This window comes from Podarcis pityusensis, assembly GCF_964106645.2.
Source record: "Podarcis pityusensis genome assembly, chromosome: 12".
In the NCBI taxonomy this organism is placed as follows: Eukaryota; Metazoa; Chordata; class Lepidosauria; order Squamata; family Lacertidae; genus Podarcis; species Podarcis pityusensis.
In genome coordinates this window covers 11,149,603-11,165,921 of record NC_138037.1, presented here as the reverse complement: position 1 = coordinate 11,165,921, position 16,319 = coordinate 11,149,603, and the positions used below count along the sequence as shown (strand labels likewise).

The following is a 16,319-nucleotide window of genomic DNA, read 5'->3' as shown; positions in this document are numbered from 1 at the left end:
TTTGAATTTTATTACTGGTGCATATTTTGTTGGGGGGGTTGTTGCTGTTGGTTTTTTTGTATCTAGATCTTGTGAATCACGTGAAAATTGTTCAGTTTGGTTGTGTATTTTTTAAATGTTAATTTATTGTTTATTACTACTTTCGCAATGTTGCAGCTATGTGTCCTTTTCCTGTTGCAAGCCGCCTTGAGCATGGTTTGAACTGTGGAACTGTGGCACACGAATAAAATTATGTATGTATGGAATGGCAGAGCTTGCCCTGGGGTGGAAGATCGCGCCTCTTCTGCATTTCTAGTTTGTCTTAATTTGCCTTGCCTCTCCTTCTTGCTTTGCTATCTACAGTATTTTCAACACATGCAAGGTATATTCCATTAAAAAATGGCTCTCGCTTTGTATTCTGCCTTCAACAGCAACAAAGCACACATATGCACACAGAGTATAACGCCATACACGTGAAAAGGCCCTTTAAAAAGCAAAGGATTAGTATCAGGCATGGCCAAACTTGGCCCTCCAGATGTTTAGGGACTACAGTTCCCATCATCCCTGACCACTGGTCCTGTTAGCCAGGGATGATGGGAGTTGTAGTCCCAAAACATCTGGAGGGCTGAGTTTGGCCATGCCTGGATTAGTTCGACCTTCACCCTGCCTCACATTTGAACATAGCCAATTAAAAAAAAAAAAAGGAATTTGAAACTGAAAAAGCTTGTTTTATTCCTATGGTATGCGCTTACCAAAATATTCTTTAAAATATGGTAAGACTTTTAAGCAGAGGCTGTGTACCCCTTCGTCCGCCTTTGCCCAGCTGAAGCCGTTCCAGCTGTTTCGGACTACAAATCCCATCCCACGCAGGCCGGGGCTGATGGGAGTTGTAGTTCTAAACAGCTGGCAGGGCTTCAGCTGGCCAAAGGCTTGCCTTCGCCAGCAGCTCCGTGTCCAAACCGTGCAAACCTTTCGCCTGCAGCTGCGGCTTCGCCCTCGGCCAGCGGCAACCAGCGCCACCTGCCGGCCGCGCCTCTGGCAGAGAAGGCAGCTTGGGCACGACCGACGCAGCCTTTCGCAACGGCGCCTTGCCCGAGGCGGGGGAAGGAAGGAGCCGCCTTCCTTCTGCGAACCCAGAAAGCGCGTTTGTGCACAATCGCGGCTCTCCTGCCGCCTTACCCAGACCAACAACGTTTGCAGCGGAGGAAAACTCAAGCTACATGAATCCAAGCATTACTATTATTATTTTTACCGGGGGGGGGGGTTGCTCCACGTAGGGAAGAATATTGATGCCCTTTTCGGAATATCATTCCCCTATTTAATTTTTTTTTAAGAGGGTGCCATATAGCATGGCTATGTAGCTAAGCCCCGATTTCAAAGCGAGATCAACCGATTCCTCCCCAATCTTGGCTCCATCTGCTCAGGCGATGATCAAGAGAGGAGGAGGAGGCAGCCCCGGGGATGTCCTTGAAGACGGGATCCCCCGCCGAGATCCTTCCTCGGCTCGACCTTGGTTCTGGAGACGCGCGGAGGGGCGTGGGCCGCGGCGCGCGCTCTGCGTAGGGGGAGAGAAAGTTGTCTTTCGTGATTTTGCACTTCCTGTTCGGCAGCAGCGTCCTCATATACGCGCGCGCAGAGCTTGGCAACTGCCTTCCCGGGCTGGGTTTCCTTGCTCGCTCGCGCTCCTTTCGCTTGGATCTTGTGCAAGCAGCTGTCAAAAAGCGTCCTCGCTTGCAGAGCGCGAAACGGGAACCGCAAGCAGTGCTGGGTGATCTGCTCACCTCCCTCCCTCCCTCTCCGGGTCACTTGTGTTTGCAAACTGCAGCCGCCTGCCTGCCTGCCTGCTTGCAGCGCGAAAGGAAACCAGCTCTTCAACGCGAATTGCATCTCTTCCTCCTCCTCCTCCTCCGTAGTGGTGGCTGGCGGTGGGGCGGGGCGGACCTGGGCACTGGAGCCCAGACTTGGCACTACAGAGCAGAGAGGGAGGGGGGGCTGCTTTTCTGCAAAACAGCCTCCGCATTCAGATTAATCTGCGCGATTACTCTCAATTGTATTGGGTGCACCTCCTTGCTTTCGCCCTCCGGGCACGCTGACTCAGAGGACATGCCCATCTCCTGCTGCGCAGGGGGAAGGAAACTTTTGCAGCCGCCCAGAAGCGCGGGCTGCTTCTGAATCGGCCCAGGAGTTCCCTGCTGCAGCCGGAGCTTTCACCCACCTTGGCAAGCTCTCTCGCCGCCTTCCAACCATTGCGCTTTTTTCCTGCACGATGCGAGGCGCCTTCTTCCGCCTCTCCTTTCCAGACCCATCCCGTGCCCTTGAAGACCCCGAGCAGCCGCTGTGGTCGTAACACCCCCCAGCAGCTTGGGACGTCCCTCTTTACAGCCAAAGGCTCTGGAAAAACAACGCAATATAAAACGAGGAGCTCCAAAGACCCATCACTTGGCGCGGAGGAGCTTGGAGAGGGTCAGCCGAAGAGCCTGGCTGGAGGAGAGACCTGGCCGGGCCGGTTCCCGCGGGCCTCTCCTCCGACCTTCCCGTCGGAAGGGACATCGGAGAGATGGGAAGCACCGCTATGGACACTAAGAAGAAAGATGCAGCGCCCGGTGGCAAGAAGAGCAGCGGCCAGAAGAAGCGCCTTTTGCGGGTCCACATCCCAGTAAGTTGCGCCTTCCTGATCGATCTCGTTCTCTCTCCCTCTCCTTTCCCCCTGCTCGATTCCTAGCATTGGCAAAGACCGAAAAGCGAGTTATTGTTGTCTCCTCTTTTCTCTGGCCAGTTAAGAGCTATAGAGAAGTTGATGCACCTCTCCTCCACCCCCCCATCCCAAGGATTATGTTATCTCCTTTGCAGCGCGAGCTCTCTCTTTTGCAGCAACAGGTTGGGAGGGGGTGGGGCACGAAAGGAATGCGCTCATGCCTATCACTCAAAAGCCACAATTGGGGAACGGCTCTTTTTGGGGGGGGAGGGTGGAAAAGGGTGAGAGCAATGGGGCAGCCGTGCCCTGACACTTTGGCAGCCGCCTTTTTCCAGGGAGGGATTTATGTGCAATGCAACCCCTTTTAAGAAAACGTGTTTACATTTTATAAGCCACCCATCCAGCCAAGCTGTCTGGAAGGTTATGCAATAAAATACGACAAAAAATGTATTTTGAAGTACAGTGCAAAATAAAACAAAAATCCTTGGAGAGAGAAGCAACCCCCCCCCCAGCAAACTTTGCCCCCATTAATGCAGGTTTAAAACACAGCGAGGGGGTAACATGGTGCAAGCAATAGTAACAGCCCTGAAGCAGCTGTGGATTGGAATTAAAAGGCCTGGGGGAGCAGGAAGAAGCATAGGCGCCAGGTGAGTCTCTCTGGGGGTGGCATTCCTTACTCAGAAGTAAGCCTCATTGCATTCAATGGGACTAATGCTCAATGAATGTGCACAGGTTTTACAGCCTCCGTCTGGTTTCTCTGCCAGCTGGTCGTGGACTCGAAACGCTTCCCAAGAGAGGTGAAGCCCAGTTTGAGAACTGTGATGCTACACAGACACCCACGTGCATCTGCTTAAACCAGACTCCAGCCTGAATGGAAAACCTGCATTAGCCAGATCGTACAAGTGAATTAAAAAATAAAGCATTGGTTGCCTGCCTTCTACTCACGACAAGCTCACATTCATGCAAACTGCTGCACGGAGACTTAAGAGGGGGCTTAGTTTGCAACCCTACACTTGCTTCCCCGTATAGGATTGTACTGCGAAGGTGCCCTTGATCACCATACAGTACTTTTAAAGCAGCTCTTTGGGTTTGAAGCTGTCCTGGGATCTAAGCAACTTTTGCCTTGAAGGTTGGGCTCTTCTCTGTGTGCAGCTCCTGGAGAACATTCGCTAAGATGGTGTCCTCCACATGTTTTAGACTTTGACTCTAATAGGCTGCCTGGGACTGATGGGAGCTGTAGTCTGAAACATTTGGAGGGCACCTGGCTGGCAGAGGCTGCTTTAGACAGGGCGGTATACAAATTTAATAAATAATAGTAATAATAACTGCTTTGTGAGAAGTTCCAGGATTAAAGGTCCTCACTGCTAAGTCATACGAGAACACAAAATGTTCCTTTGTATGTTGAGTTCCAGGACACAGTATACCCAAGTTTTCTTGTGCACCATATATAGGATCACACTGCCATTAACCCTTGATGCCCTGTTTGCAATAAGCTAAAATGGCTTAGATAACCCATAAGAAGGCATTGAAAGAGTAGAACATGTCCACCTTCATCTTCTGATCTGGATCTGCAACAGAATGAGATGGTAGCATCTCAAGGTGGCCAAATAGCCTCCACCACTTCAAACTGATGGTTGTGGGCTTTCATTTAGGATGGCTCTTCTCCCCTATGCAAAGGGTGCACGCCTCAAAAGAAAACAAACATCCATGGAAGCAGAAGCTAGTGCAACAGAAACTGGCAAGACAATGCTGTAGAAACAAAACTGAGCTAGATGGACCAAATGGACTCAGTATATAGCAGCTTCTGATGTTTCCTAGTGTGTTAGTTTCTTGCGGACAGTTGAAAGTGATGTCCATGCTACCCTTTTCACTTTTTTTCACTTATTACTTGTATGGATCAGAGCTGGGAAAGTAAAAGTATAAATCCCAAGGGGCGAACTCTGTTGTCTGTAGCACAGGGCATCACAATCCCCGTTTCCTGTGAAAAGAGGGGTGACCCAATGGAACTGCACTACTTCAGCGGGACTCTTGAGCAAGCAGAAGTTTGCGAGTGCTTGCTGCGACGTTCCTTGATGCCTGTGGGCATGTTCTGTAGCTCCACATACTTTTCGTCGGGCGTGACAGGTATTCTCTCTCACTGGCGTTCAGACATTGAAGCATCGCTGAGTAGTGAGAAGAGCACTGGAATAAACTATGCACAATCTGATAGTGAGGAACAGGTTCGCTTGTAATAATGCCCTTCCTGTGAGTTGCTTTGTGAGCACGGGGAAGTGAAAAATGGTTTTGCACGCGGAAGTGAGAAGCACCTTAACCCACATACCTGTCGCCACACGAACAGGATCCCAGCCTGACTCAGTATCAGTTATTTATTGTTGGCCTGTGAATTTATATGCTCGGTCATCAACACAGATGAGAATCCCTAGTCTGTGTGCATATGCGTCGAGGGCAGAGGAGGGTGGAAGTTTAACTGTTTTTGAATCTTCCTCACTGTGATTTGGCCATTCAGTAAGTTGTCAGAAGCACAGGAAACTTCCTTACAATGATTCAGTTCATTGGAGGCAACTCCTATGGGCTGAGATTCCTTCGCCCCCCGCATAACATATTTGAGCCCCCCCCCCAAATTGATGGGCATTGCTATTCAAATGGGGTGTGGGTGTGTGTGCCACTTCATGTGATCAGTTACGTGGGGCAGGGCTTACCTGCCCCCCATATTCAAGTTGACACCCATGATTCAGTTTCAGACCATTGGTTGATCTACCTAAGTATTAATAAAAAAATTCCTTCCTGTAGCACCTTAAAGACCAACTAAGTTAGTTCTTAGTTGAACTAACTTAGTTGGTCTTTAAGGTGCTACAGGAAGGAAATTTTTTATTTCGACTATGGCAGACCAACACGGCTACCCATCTGTAACTACCTAAGTATTGTCTACATCCAGTGTTCGATATTCACCAGGCATTCTGTTCTGACGACTGTAACCCTGGTTTAAGGAGCTATTTGGCACCTAGCTTATATATCTGAGTTTCTAACACTACATCAGAGGGTGGGGAACCAGTGGCCCTCCATATATTGTTGGGTTCTGCCTCTGTCCAGCATGGCCAGTGGTTAGGGATAATTGGAATTGTAGTCCATCAACATTGGAGAGCCACAGGTTTGAAACTGGCTGCCATTGTCTGTCCATACTTTCGGAAAGAGTTCTTTCCTGGTCACCATCTGAAGATGCCAGGGTTTGAATCCAAAACCTTCTGCATGCAAAGCATGTTCTCTACCCACCCCCATTTTAATTTGCTTTAAATTATTTTATGAACCTCCAGCCTACAGAGTGACAAGCTCTTAGTAGCCTCACCTTCGTCCTAACCACACTTTATTGGAATGGAGGCTGTAAAGATTATGGTATAATCTCTCACACACTCACCTGGAAATTACACCTCTTGAACACAGTGGGACTTGTTCCCAAATAAACACATACGGGATTGTGCCGCAAGCTCTCATTTAACTCAGTGGGACTTGCTTCTGGGTTTAGGACTGACCTGTGGTCATGTTGGGAGAATAACCGCTGCAGGGCAGATTGCTGGCTGGTTGGAGCGGTCAGAGAGTGTGTTAGGGTTGAAGTGGATGAACAGCTACTGGGAAAGTTTCCTGATTTCTGTCACAGAACAACAGCAAAAGGGATGTTGTGCTGCTTCTGTATTGACTGTGGGCAGAGGAATTTCCTCAAATGTCAGATATCCCCTTTTCCTCAAGGGCAGGGACCTAGTCATATGTGCAAAAAGAGAAATGTTACCACTATTGATGATTTGCATTACCGGCCTTTACCAGCAGGCGCCAGGATAGGTTACAGGTGGCGCTGTGCTCTAAACCACTGAGCCCCTTGAGCTTGCCGATCGGAAGGTCGGCGGTTCGAATCCGTACGACGGGGTGAGCTCCCCGTCCCAGCTTCAGTCAACTTAGCAGTTTGAAAGCACACCAGGGCAAGTAGATAAATAAGTACCGCTGTGGCGGGAAGGTAAACAGCATTTCCGTGCTCTCTGGCACTCTTCACAGTCCTCCATGCGCCAGTAGTGGTTTAGTCATGCTGGCCACATTACCAGAAAGCTATCTGTGGACAAATGCTGGCTCCCTCGGCTTGAAGTGAGATAATAATAATAATAATAATAATTAATAATAATTTATTATTTATACCCCACCCATCTGGCTGGGTTTCCCCAGCCACTCTGGGTGGCTTCCAACAAAAGATTAAAAATACGTTAAAACATCAGTCATTAAGAACTTCCCAAAACAGATGAGATGAGTGCCACACCCCCATAGTTGCCTTTGACTGGACTTAACTGTCCAGGGTTCCTTTACCTTTTACCTTCTACCTTCTATATTATAAAAGGTAAAGGACCTTTCAGGTAAAGGACGTGTCCAGAGGTCTTTTACCTTTTACCTTCTGTATTATAGCAATATAATATTCAGAATTAAAAACAGAACATATTCCAGTCACAGGTAGGATGGGCTCTGAAAACACACCTCTCAAGGGTCAAAGGCCAGGCTAAATAGGGTGACATCCTGCCAAGAGTAGACTGATAGCCAAGTCTTTCAATTGTCCTCACATTTGTGGTGGCAGCCAGAGAATGGTGTGCACAAGTGCCGGTTTGCTCTTCATGTGTGCCACAAAAGTAGTGTACATACGGTAGCACCTCTTCCCTCACCCCGAGCTTTTCTTGATATAGCTTATTGGTGCATTTCCTCTAATCTGTCTCAAATGAGAACTTCGTTTATTTTTATACCAAGGCACACAAAAACAAACTAGGAAGTGTCTTGGTTGAAAATGGAAGGTTCCTTCACCATGGCCCCACTTGAGGTAAATATCCAAAGAAATGCACCTATAAACTGAGATGAAGAGTTTAAAGATGGACTCCTTCAGCTCTTTCTAGACACTGCCTTTATTGCGTAACAAGTGCAGTCAATAGTCGTTGGAAACTCGTGCAACAGATTTCTCTCCCCTTTCCCCTCAGGTTAGTGTGGCTTGTCGGGTTGGGATAAAGTTGCGACATTCTGGCATGCGGACTGTATTATTTTTGTCATTGGTAAAATCCACCCCCTTCCTTACTTAGCAAGAGTATTTGTTGTGATAGAGAGAGAGGCCAGCATGGAACATGATTGAGCAAGAATCAGGAATGCCCCAAACGCTTTTGACTGAGGTGATTTTGGCTCTTGCGATGCTCCTTCCTTGTGGTAAAATTGCCAGCTTCTACATCCTGTTGAAGAACAGAATGCTGTGGCTGATTTTATTTATTTGTGCAATATTTATGTATATTTCCCAGTAATTTATTTATTTTACATTTATATATCCCATCTTTCCTCCAAGGAGTTTAAAGTAGCATGTGTGGTTCTCCTCGTCTCTGTTTTATTCTCACGGCAACCCTGCGACGTGGGTTAGGTTAGTAATAATAATAATAATAATTAAAACATATTTTTTAAATTTATACCCCGCCCTTCCCGGTTCAGAAAACCGGGCTCAGGGCAGCTAACAACAAATTTAAAAAACACTTAATTGTAGAAGCAGCATAAAATACAGTATAAAAACATGAATAACAATAAAATTCAAAGTTCATAATTCAATTTGGGGGAAATCCATCTAATAAGCTTTAGATAGTCACCAGGGCTGGCTGGCTGAATTGGTCCTACTTGGGCCAGTGAGGAGGCCAGGGGAGAATTAGCTGTGGGGTCTCAGAGCAGGTAATCTTCATAAAAGGGGAGGGGGAGGGAAGAGAAGGGAAATAAAAGATCAGGCTGAATTCAAATTAACGGCCAGGTAGAATAGCTCTGTCTTACAGGCCCGACGGAAGGAGGTTAAATCCTGCAGGGCCCTGGTCTCATGGGACAGAGCATTCCACCAGGTCGGAGCCATCACTGAAAAGGCCCTGGCCCTGGTGGAGGATAGTCTGACTTCCTTAGGGCCCGGGACCTCTAAACTATGGTTATTCATGGACCTTAAGGTCCTCTGCAGGGCATACCAGGAGAGGTGGTCCCGTAAATATGAGGGCCCTAAGGCACAAAAGTAAGAGAGACAGGCGCAAGGTCACCCAGTGAGCTTCATAGCTGAGTGGATATTTGAACACTGGTCTCCCAGGTCCTGGCCCACCACCCTAACCAGTATACCACACTGCTTCCTGGGCCGTTTACAGTCATAATTGAAGCCATGCGAAGAAACAGGACACAAACATGGGCTCTGAAACGAAATAAGGCAAAGTTGCTGCTTGCAGAGTCTCAAAAGAACTCATTTTATGGCTGATGTGTCCTGTACCGACCCCATCAAAAGTGGCTGTGAAAATTGGACCATTGAAGGAAAAGAGTGTTTTGCTCCATTCATACCAAACCATGGTTCAGGACATTTAACCTTGGTTTGGCACGACCTCAGAAATGTACAAGCCACATTTTGTTATTGGCTGGTAAACTAGAAATTGTATTTTGAAGTTGGCGCTTTCAGGCCACCGTTTATCTGCATCGAGAGAGCAGGAAACAAAAGCAGGCTAATGGTTCTAAGCCCACTTGTACTTTTTATGCACTTGGAAAGCGTACCTCTGGAGGCATAGAACCATCCTGTTGTGAGCTCTGATTCCAAACCACCACCCTCCGCTGCTGTGCTTCCTTATTATGAATGGTACACCTCTCCGCTCCCCCAAGGAACAAGGGGATAATTTTCTTTCTTGGTTTCTGATTTTGCATAATGGTTGAGAAGGCACAGGGCCTGCTGCTTATCGCATGGTGCAGAAAAGCGCACAGAAAAAAAAGCGCTTCAGGCTTGGCTGCTAGCTCAGTGGGCTAAGTTTGATTCCTGCGTGCCTATTACTGCGTTGTAGGGGGGTTGGACTAGGTGACCCTTGGTGGTCCCTTCTATCCAGGGTGGATAAAAATCAATTATTTATTTTTTTAAAAAAAATCTGATTTTTTTGATATAAATTGGATTTTTAAAATAAAATGCTTTTGGAGGAAAAATCCTTCTAAAGATAGTTTTCTATTTAAGCTACATTATAGTCCAAAGGCTATTCATCAGGAAATAAGGATTTGTTTTAAGTTTTTCATGTGTGCTAAAACTAAATTTATTTTCCTTCCAATAAAGTACAGCAGAAAAGTTGTCCAAATATAAACAGTTAACTTATTAAACCTCACAATAATTCCATAATTATCTATGTATTTCTAATAGCATAACCACATCGGTAATTTTTTGATATAACTGTAAAAACTACTCTGAAAATAGATTATTCCGAAAATGAAACTTCCATCTGCTTGTAAATATTAAGAACGAGTCTTTCTGTAAAAACAATGATTTAAATCAAGTCTTACTGACTAGTGATTTAAATCTATTTGATTTAAATCAAACCCACCCTGCTTCCAACTCTACAATTCTACGATTCTAGGTGTAGGACATCAAGTTCGCAGTCTGGAGCAGCTCTTGCGGATTGCAGTTGTTTGTGGGCAGGGAACCACCCCTGAAACCTTTGTGTATAGGTATACAAATCTGATCGATCGACCATGATAACGATGACACTTTTTCACGGGGACTACCTATAAAGCATGTTGTACTTCTCGAGGTATTTTAAAAGAAAGCCTGTTCCTTTCTCCACATCCCTCGTTTGCTATGCAAACACCAATCTTGTTCCATCTGATAGGTTGTCTTGTGTTTTGTGTTGCCCGCAACAGTTTATCTGGTTTGGAAGTGTGCCCGCAGGCCTGGCGACCACTGCTTCAGGATATCACCAAATTTGGCTCTCTCCATCGCAGAGCTGTAGTGATGGGAGCCAGTGGAATTTTGCTTTCTGTGCACTTTGTAAAGGTTCTGTAAGGGGCTTTTTCGGCCCTGACCCAGCAACGCTATCCATAGGAAGTTTGCAAGGTGGGAAAAGGCAAGTCCCACGAAAGTGACTTCTGTATGGTCTTGGATGCCGGCAGAGTGCTTCTGTAGGAACTGGTGAAAGTCAATAGCCTTTCTGTGTGGCCGTGATCTCCATCCCAACAGTTGCACTCTGGGCCTGAGGGCTCTGCCCTTCTTTCTTCAAAATACCTCCAGTAACATGATTTTTAGAGGAAGTGGAAACTTGTGGGCAGAGCAGGGCTGTTTTGCATGTTGCCCAAAGAGAGAGTTTTCAATAGTGTCAGGGCTCCAAGAACTCAAGTGGTTGTCTCCTTATCCTCTCTGCACTGCTAGTTCTCTTTTTGCAGTAACATTTCACTTTTTCTTCTTGAAAGGGGGTTTACCTTTTCTCCTGAAGGCACTTGTGTTGCTTGACTTGGCTAGGAGTGAGTTGCAAGCTTCCCCACTCTGTGGTTTGCAGTCCAGGTTACCTGTGCTGTGGAGTAGAGACCCTACATTGTGTGTGTGAGATAGAGTGAGAGTGAGAGATACTTAGAACAGGAGCACTTAGTTCCAAGCTTGAGAGAAGATCCTTACTTAGGCAAATGGGTTGGGCATCCCTGCCAGGTGAGGTTTGCCAATGCAGCTACTTCCTCCAAGGAAAAAGCAGTTTCGCCCTGCTGTGGGACATTCAGATCTCTGCACGGTGATCATTGCTGTGGATGCTTGATGCAAGCGGCTGAGTGGTGAAGTCAGGAGGAAGGAACTCACAACAAAGACTGATTTCTGTGGAAAGGAGGCATGCATTCGAAAAGCTGTTCTAATGTTTATAGAGAATTTTTGTTTGCCATTTAGGAATCCTTCGCTTTGTCAATTTGCTGCTTTCCAGTACATGCTACCATCCAAGTTGGTAACGATCAGTTGTGATGATCTACATGCAGGTCATGCTTCAACACTCTCCCACCCCTCTTGGTCTATCACCCCCCTCCCTTTTCTGGCGGTGTCATTTGCAATGGCATGGTTTAGCGAATCCATTTAAACCACATTGTCGCAGAGGATGCAATGAGCACTTAATGGGCTTGGATTCAACAAACTGTCTGTATATTTTTTGCAGATTTGCCTGTGGAGTCCATTTCCACTTCTGTTTGATTCTCTCCCCACCACACGCTTTGCAAGCTGGTGATGCCCAAAATTAAAAGCTCAATTGTGTTAATTTCAGCCCTGAGGCACATCAGCTACAATCATCAGTGCCTTGTTCATGCTTTGGCTTTTGGAACATCGTGGAAAATGCTTAAGACCCCGACATTTGCAGTGATATGCCCCAAATGGAATCACCCCCTTTGGGGGGATGGAGGTTTGCTTCAGATTACCAATTCTACACAGGCTTGGACTTCAAACATGAAGGCCTTTTCTGATTTGGCCTGACAGTTGCACTATAAGTATATAAGGAGAACTCTTTTCACACTCTCTTTGTTGGCTATTGAGTCATCATGACATGCAGACTCCAACTATTTTCTTTCTCCCGCTGCTCCTCTTCCTTTTGGGCTGCCTTAGAGTATCATTTGTGTTATTTCAGCAGCTCCTGTCAGTGCAGAATTACTTGTCAAGAGAGCTTTTCACCAGTAAGGTTTCCTCCCCACCCCTCCTTCCTTTTTGTTACCAGATCATACTTATTATTCAGTGGATTCTTAAAGGTAAAAGAGGGGGGAACTCAGCATGTGTGTAGACGATTTGTCAGTTGCTGCAGCGCATAGTCTAGGAAGCTGGAGGCACATTAGAACATAAGTCACTGCTTTAATTTTCAGGTAGGTAGCTGTGTTGGTCTGACACAGTCAAAATAAATAAGAAAATTGTCCAGTAGCACCTTAGAGACCAACTAAGCTTGTTCTGGGTATAAGCTTTCATGTGCATGCACACTTTGAAGTGCTACTGGACAATTTTTAACGTTTTTTGACTGCTTTAATTTTGCATGTTCCCCCCATCTAGCCCAGTACTGTCTTCTCTTGACTGGCAATAGTTCTCCAGGATCTTCGCATCGTCCCTTACCAGATTCTTTTACCTGGAAATGCCAGGATTTGAACTTCTGACAATGAACTATGGTCTCCCAAACTGGTCCTGTTTGGGTTGCTGTTTTCTGGCTATAATAACTGGGATCATCCTAAGGTGAAACACCCTACAGATAGGCACAGAGGATTGGAAGGGTGAGACTGGGATCTAGCAAACCTTCTCTCTTCTGACTATTGCTATTGGTCCCAAAAGAAGGTTGGATTTTTTTGGTGCCTTGCCTTTAGCGGCTCTGCTGTAGGGTTATACATTTGCCGTAGCGCTTGGACATCTGGAATGTTTAGGATGGGACTTAGCATTGCAATCAGTTGTATTGTTGCTGGGTTGCAAGCCAGCCTTGGATGTTGCGTTGAAGCCACGGCGACCTTTGCTGCATTGCAGTGTTGTGTGAGGTTGCTGCTGTGTGGCATGAAAGTGGATTGAGCGTGGCTGGAGGTGGATGACTCACCTGCATTGGAGTGACTCCTGGATGCTTGCATGCATTTCAGTCATTCCAGAGCCAGCTATAAATTTTGTGCCCTGGAGAGATACATAGCTATTAATATTCTTAATGATTTATTCAGTACCTTTGATGTGCAAGACGGAGTGATCAAGAGCATTTCATTCACCCCGACAATAGGACACTTAGGTTGGTCCCCACAATTATGTCCTTTTAACATTATAATCCTTAGTTCACAAATAAAGGAATTGGAAGTTGGATGAATCTAGTCTGTGAATCTATGGATCGCCCTGCTTTTGAAAGACAGACTGTACAAATTTAAAGTTCTGCATCTTCTACTATCATGCCTAGTTTATTTTTTTTGCCATTATACTATAATTCCCCTTAAGAGGGGTGTTGCAATTTATGGGTGCTTTTGGACAGGGGCTTAATAATGCAAATGGGCAAAGGGTTTTTTCATCTCTCTCTCTATCTTACTAGATCTATCCTGGAAAGAGTAAATTTGGTTTAAATTGGGGGGATTGGAACTGGCGTTTTGATGCCAACAACATTGTGTAGATGGTGCAAAAATAAAAAGAGAGGCATGTAATAAACCCCTGCCTGAGAAATCCTCCAATTAACTTGTAAGAATGGGGTTTAATTCATGTCCAAGAGGTGTACAATGAACTTGCTTCTCCTTTATTCCATATATTTATTTGGAGTATTTATTACAGTGGTACCTCGGGTTAAGTACTTAATTCGTTCCGGAGGTCCATTATTAACCTGAAACTGTTCTTAACCTGAAGATCACTTTAGCTAATGGGGGTCTCCTGCTGCCGCTGCACAATTTCTGTTCTCATCCTGAAGCAAAGTTCTTAACCTGAGGTAATATTTCTGGGTTAGCGGAGTCTGTAACCTGAAGCGTATGTAACCTGAAGCGTATGTAACTTGAGGTACCACTGTACTTTGTTGCCCCAAGAGGCTGTCTGAAAGCAGCTTGTAAAAGGTTGTCAAAAGAAAACATGATTTTCTGAATTATGCATTTATTTAGGATTTGGATGGTGCTGGTGTTGAAGGACTTATGAAGGTGACCCACAAGTGACTTGATCTGATTTGGGGCCAGTTACCTCTCTCCATTTCTCTGTCTCTCTCCCCCACCCACCAAACCTCTGCTATGTAAGCCCTAAAGAGAGGCTGCTGAATCATTCTACATTGCTCATTATGTGTGTATTCCTGCCAACTGTAATGTGCTGAAGCCCAAATTCAGCCGGAGACATCTAGATTCTCCTGTCAGAGCTAGAAGTCAGTTCAGTTGTTTAATGGTGCTGCTACTCCTGTGAAGTACTGCTTGTATAATTATCCAGTTGAATACTAGTTTATAATGATGGATTGGTGGACTTCAGGACAGGGCCGGCCCACCCATGAGGCAAGGTGAGGTGACTGCCTTGGGTGGCAGGATCCACAGGAGCATCAGATTCCGATATACAGCTTTATTCCCCCCCCCCCTTGTTCCTGATGTAGATTTTCACTCACCCATTCTTCCTTGGCAGCGACGGAGCCATTTTGTGGTTAGCCTCAGGTGCCAAAATGTCTTGGGCTGGCCCTGCTTCAGAATGATATGTATCGAACCTTCATTTGCCTTGCCAATTTAGCACCAGCCTTTAAAACCAACAACACAGCCGTAAATATAGCATGTAAGGGCTTGTGCGGACATCTGCTTCCTGCATTTTTGGTTTTGGATCAAAAAAACCGTAGTATATCAAGACATGTTATTGGTCTGTCTAGCCCCATATTGTCTACTCTGCGTAGGCGAGGAGTAGAGTTCCTCCTCACCTCTGTTCTTTGAGAGTCTTTCAAGTGGAGATGAACCTGGGATTGTTTTCCTACAAAGCAAGGGCTTTCACCATTGAGTTTTGTGCCTTCAGTGATGGTGATGGGATAGTGTCCTCCACAATCCCTGAGGTTGCAACCTGTTGCCCCCTCACCTGCCACAAGGTGTGGGGAGAGAGCATGTCATAACGGCATACACAGTTGTCCTCCAGCAAAGAAGACTGGCCAAGGGGGCTTACGGGGAACAGCCGGGACCCCCTGCATGACTTGGGCACTAATGGTAGAGCCTGCAACCGGGATATAAGCTCATGTATGGCTGCATAAGGGACGCGGGTGGCGCTGTGGGTTAAACCACAGAGCCTAGGACTTGCCGATCAGAAGGTCAGCAGTTCGAATCCCCACGACGGGGTGAGCTCCCGTTGCTCGGTCCCTGCTCCTGCCAAACTAGCAGTTCGAAAGCATGTCAAAGTGCAAACAGATAAATAGGTACCGCTCTGGCGGGAAGGTAAACAGCGTTTCCGTGCACTGCTCTGGTTTGCCAGAAGCGGCTTACTCATGCTGGCCACATGACCCGGAAGCTGTACGCTGGCTCCCTTGGCCAATAAAGCGAGATGAGCGCCACAACCCCAGAGTCGGCCACGACTGGACCTAATGGTCAGGTGTCCCTTTACCTTTTTATGGCTGCGTACACACCATATTATTTTCCCCAAATAATCCTGGGAACTGTAGTTTACTCCTCACTGAGCTACAACTCCCAGCACCCGCAACACACTACAGCTCCTAGGGTTATTTGGGGGGAATAATCTGCTTTCAACGTGTGTTTCAGTGTGTGGTATGTACCAGGCGTTTTCTCAGGTGATCTGATCCCCAACACAAACCCAGCATCCGAAAGCATCAATACTTGATTGCAATAGATGCCCATCTATTTTGGCCCTATGTCTTCAGTGGGGCTTCTTTCCATAGATTAAAATATGCAGTCATTCTATAACAATCTAAGCCAAGGTATCATCTTAAGGGCTCTGGCAGCCTATCTATTTGGCTTATAGACTGAACTTTGATTACTTAAGAATCCAGATTCCAGAAGAACGAAGAGTTGCAAAACAAATATGTTGTGTGGAAACATGTTTTGAATTAATAGGGTCTTGGGGAGTTAATTTACGCTTTTGGTTAAGGGCTGATTTATGTCCTAAGTCATTATTTTGAAAACTCTTAAGCCAGGACTGTTTTGGTTCCGGAAGATCACCCTTTCCCCTTGATGGTGGAATACCTTTTTCCTACATGCTTCCATCAGCACTAAAATCCACCTGACCTAACTGATTTAACAAATGCATGGCAATACACAGAAGAGGTTTTTTATATATTAAAAAGGGTGGAAACATTCATTTGTGTTGTGTATGAATGCAGAAACACCCGTGGAAGCTGATCTGATTCGGACCTGGGGGAGGGTAGAGGGTAAAGACCCCCTGCTCCCCACACCAGGGTCCCAGTCCAGACAT

General features: G+C 46.2%; 1 protein-coding gene across 1 annotated transcript in view; it reads left to right on the top strand.

Moving 5' to 3' along the window:
* Window positions 1–1,636: 1,636 nt before the first annotated feature.
* Window positions 1,637–16,319, top strand: part of PRKAG2 (protein kinase AMP-activated non-catalytic subunit gamma 2) — a 208,106-nt gene continuing 193,423 nt past the window's right edge. Inside the window, exon 1 of the mRNA XM_080974338.1 lies at window positions 1,637–2,635. Within this exon, the coding sequence (XP_080830464.1) occupies window positions 2,537–2,635 (99 nt within the window). The 5' untranslated portion in view covers window positions 1,637–2,536. The remainder of the gene's footprint in view (window positions 2,636–16,319) is intronic.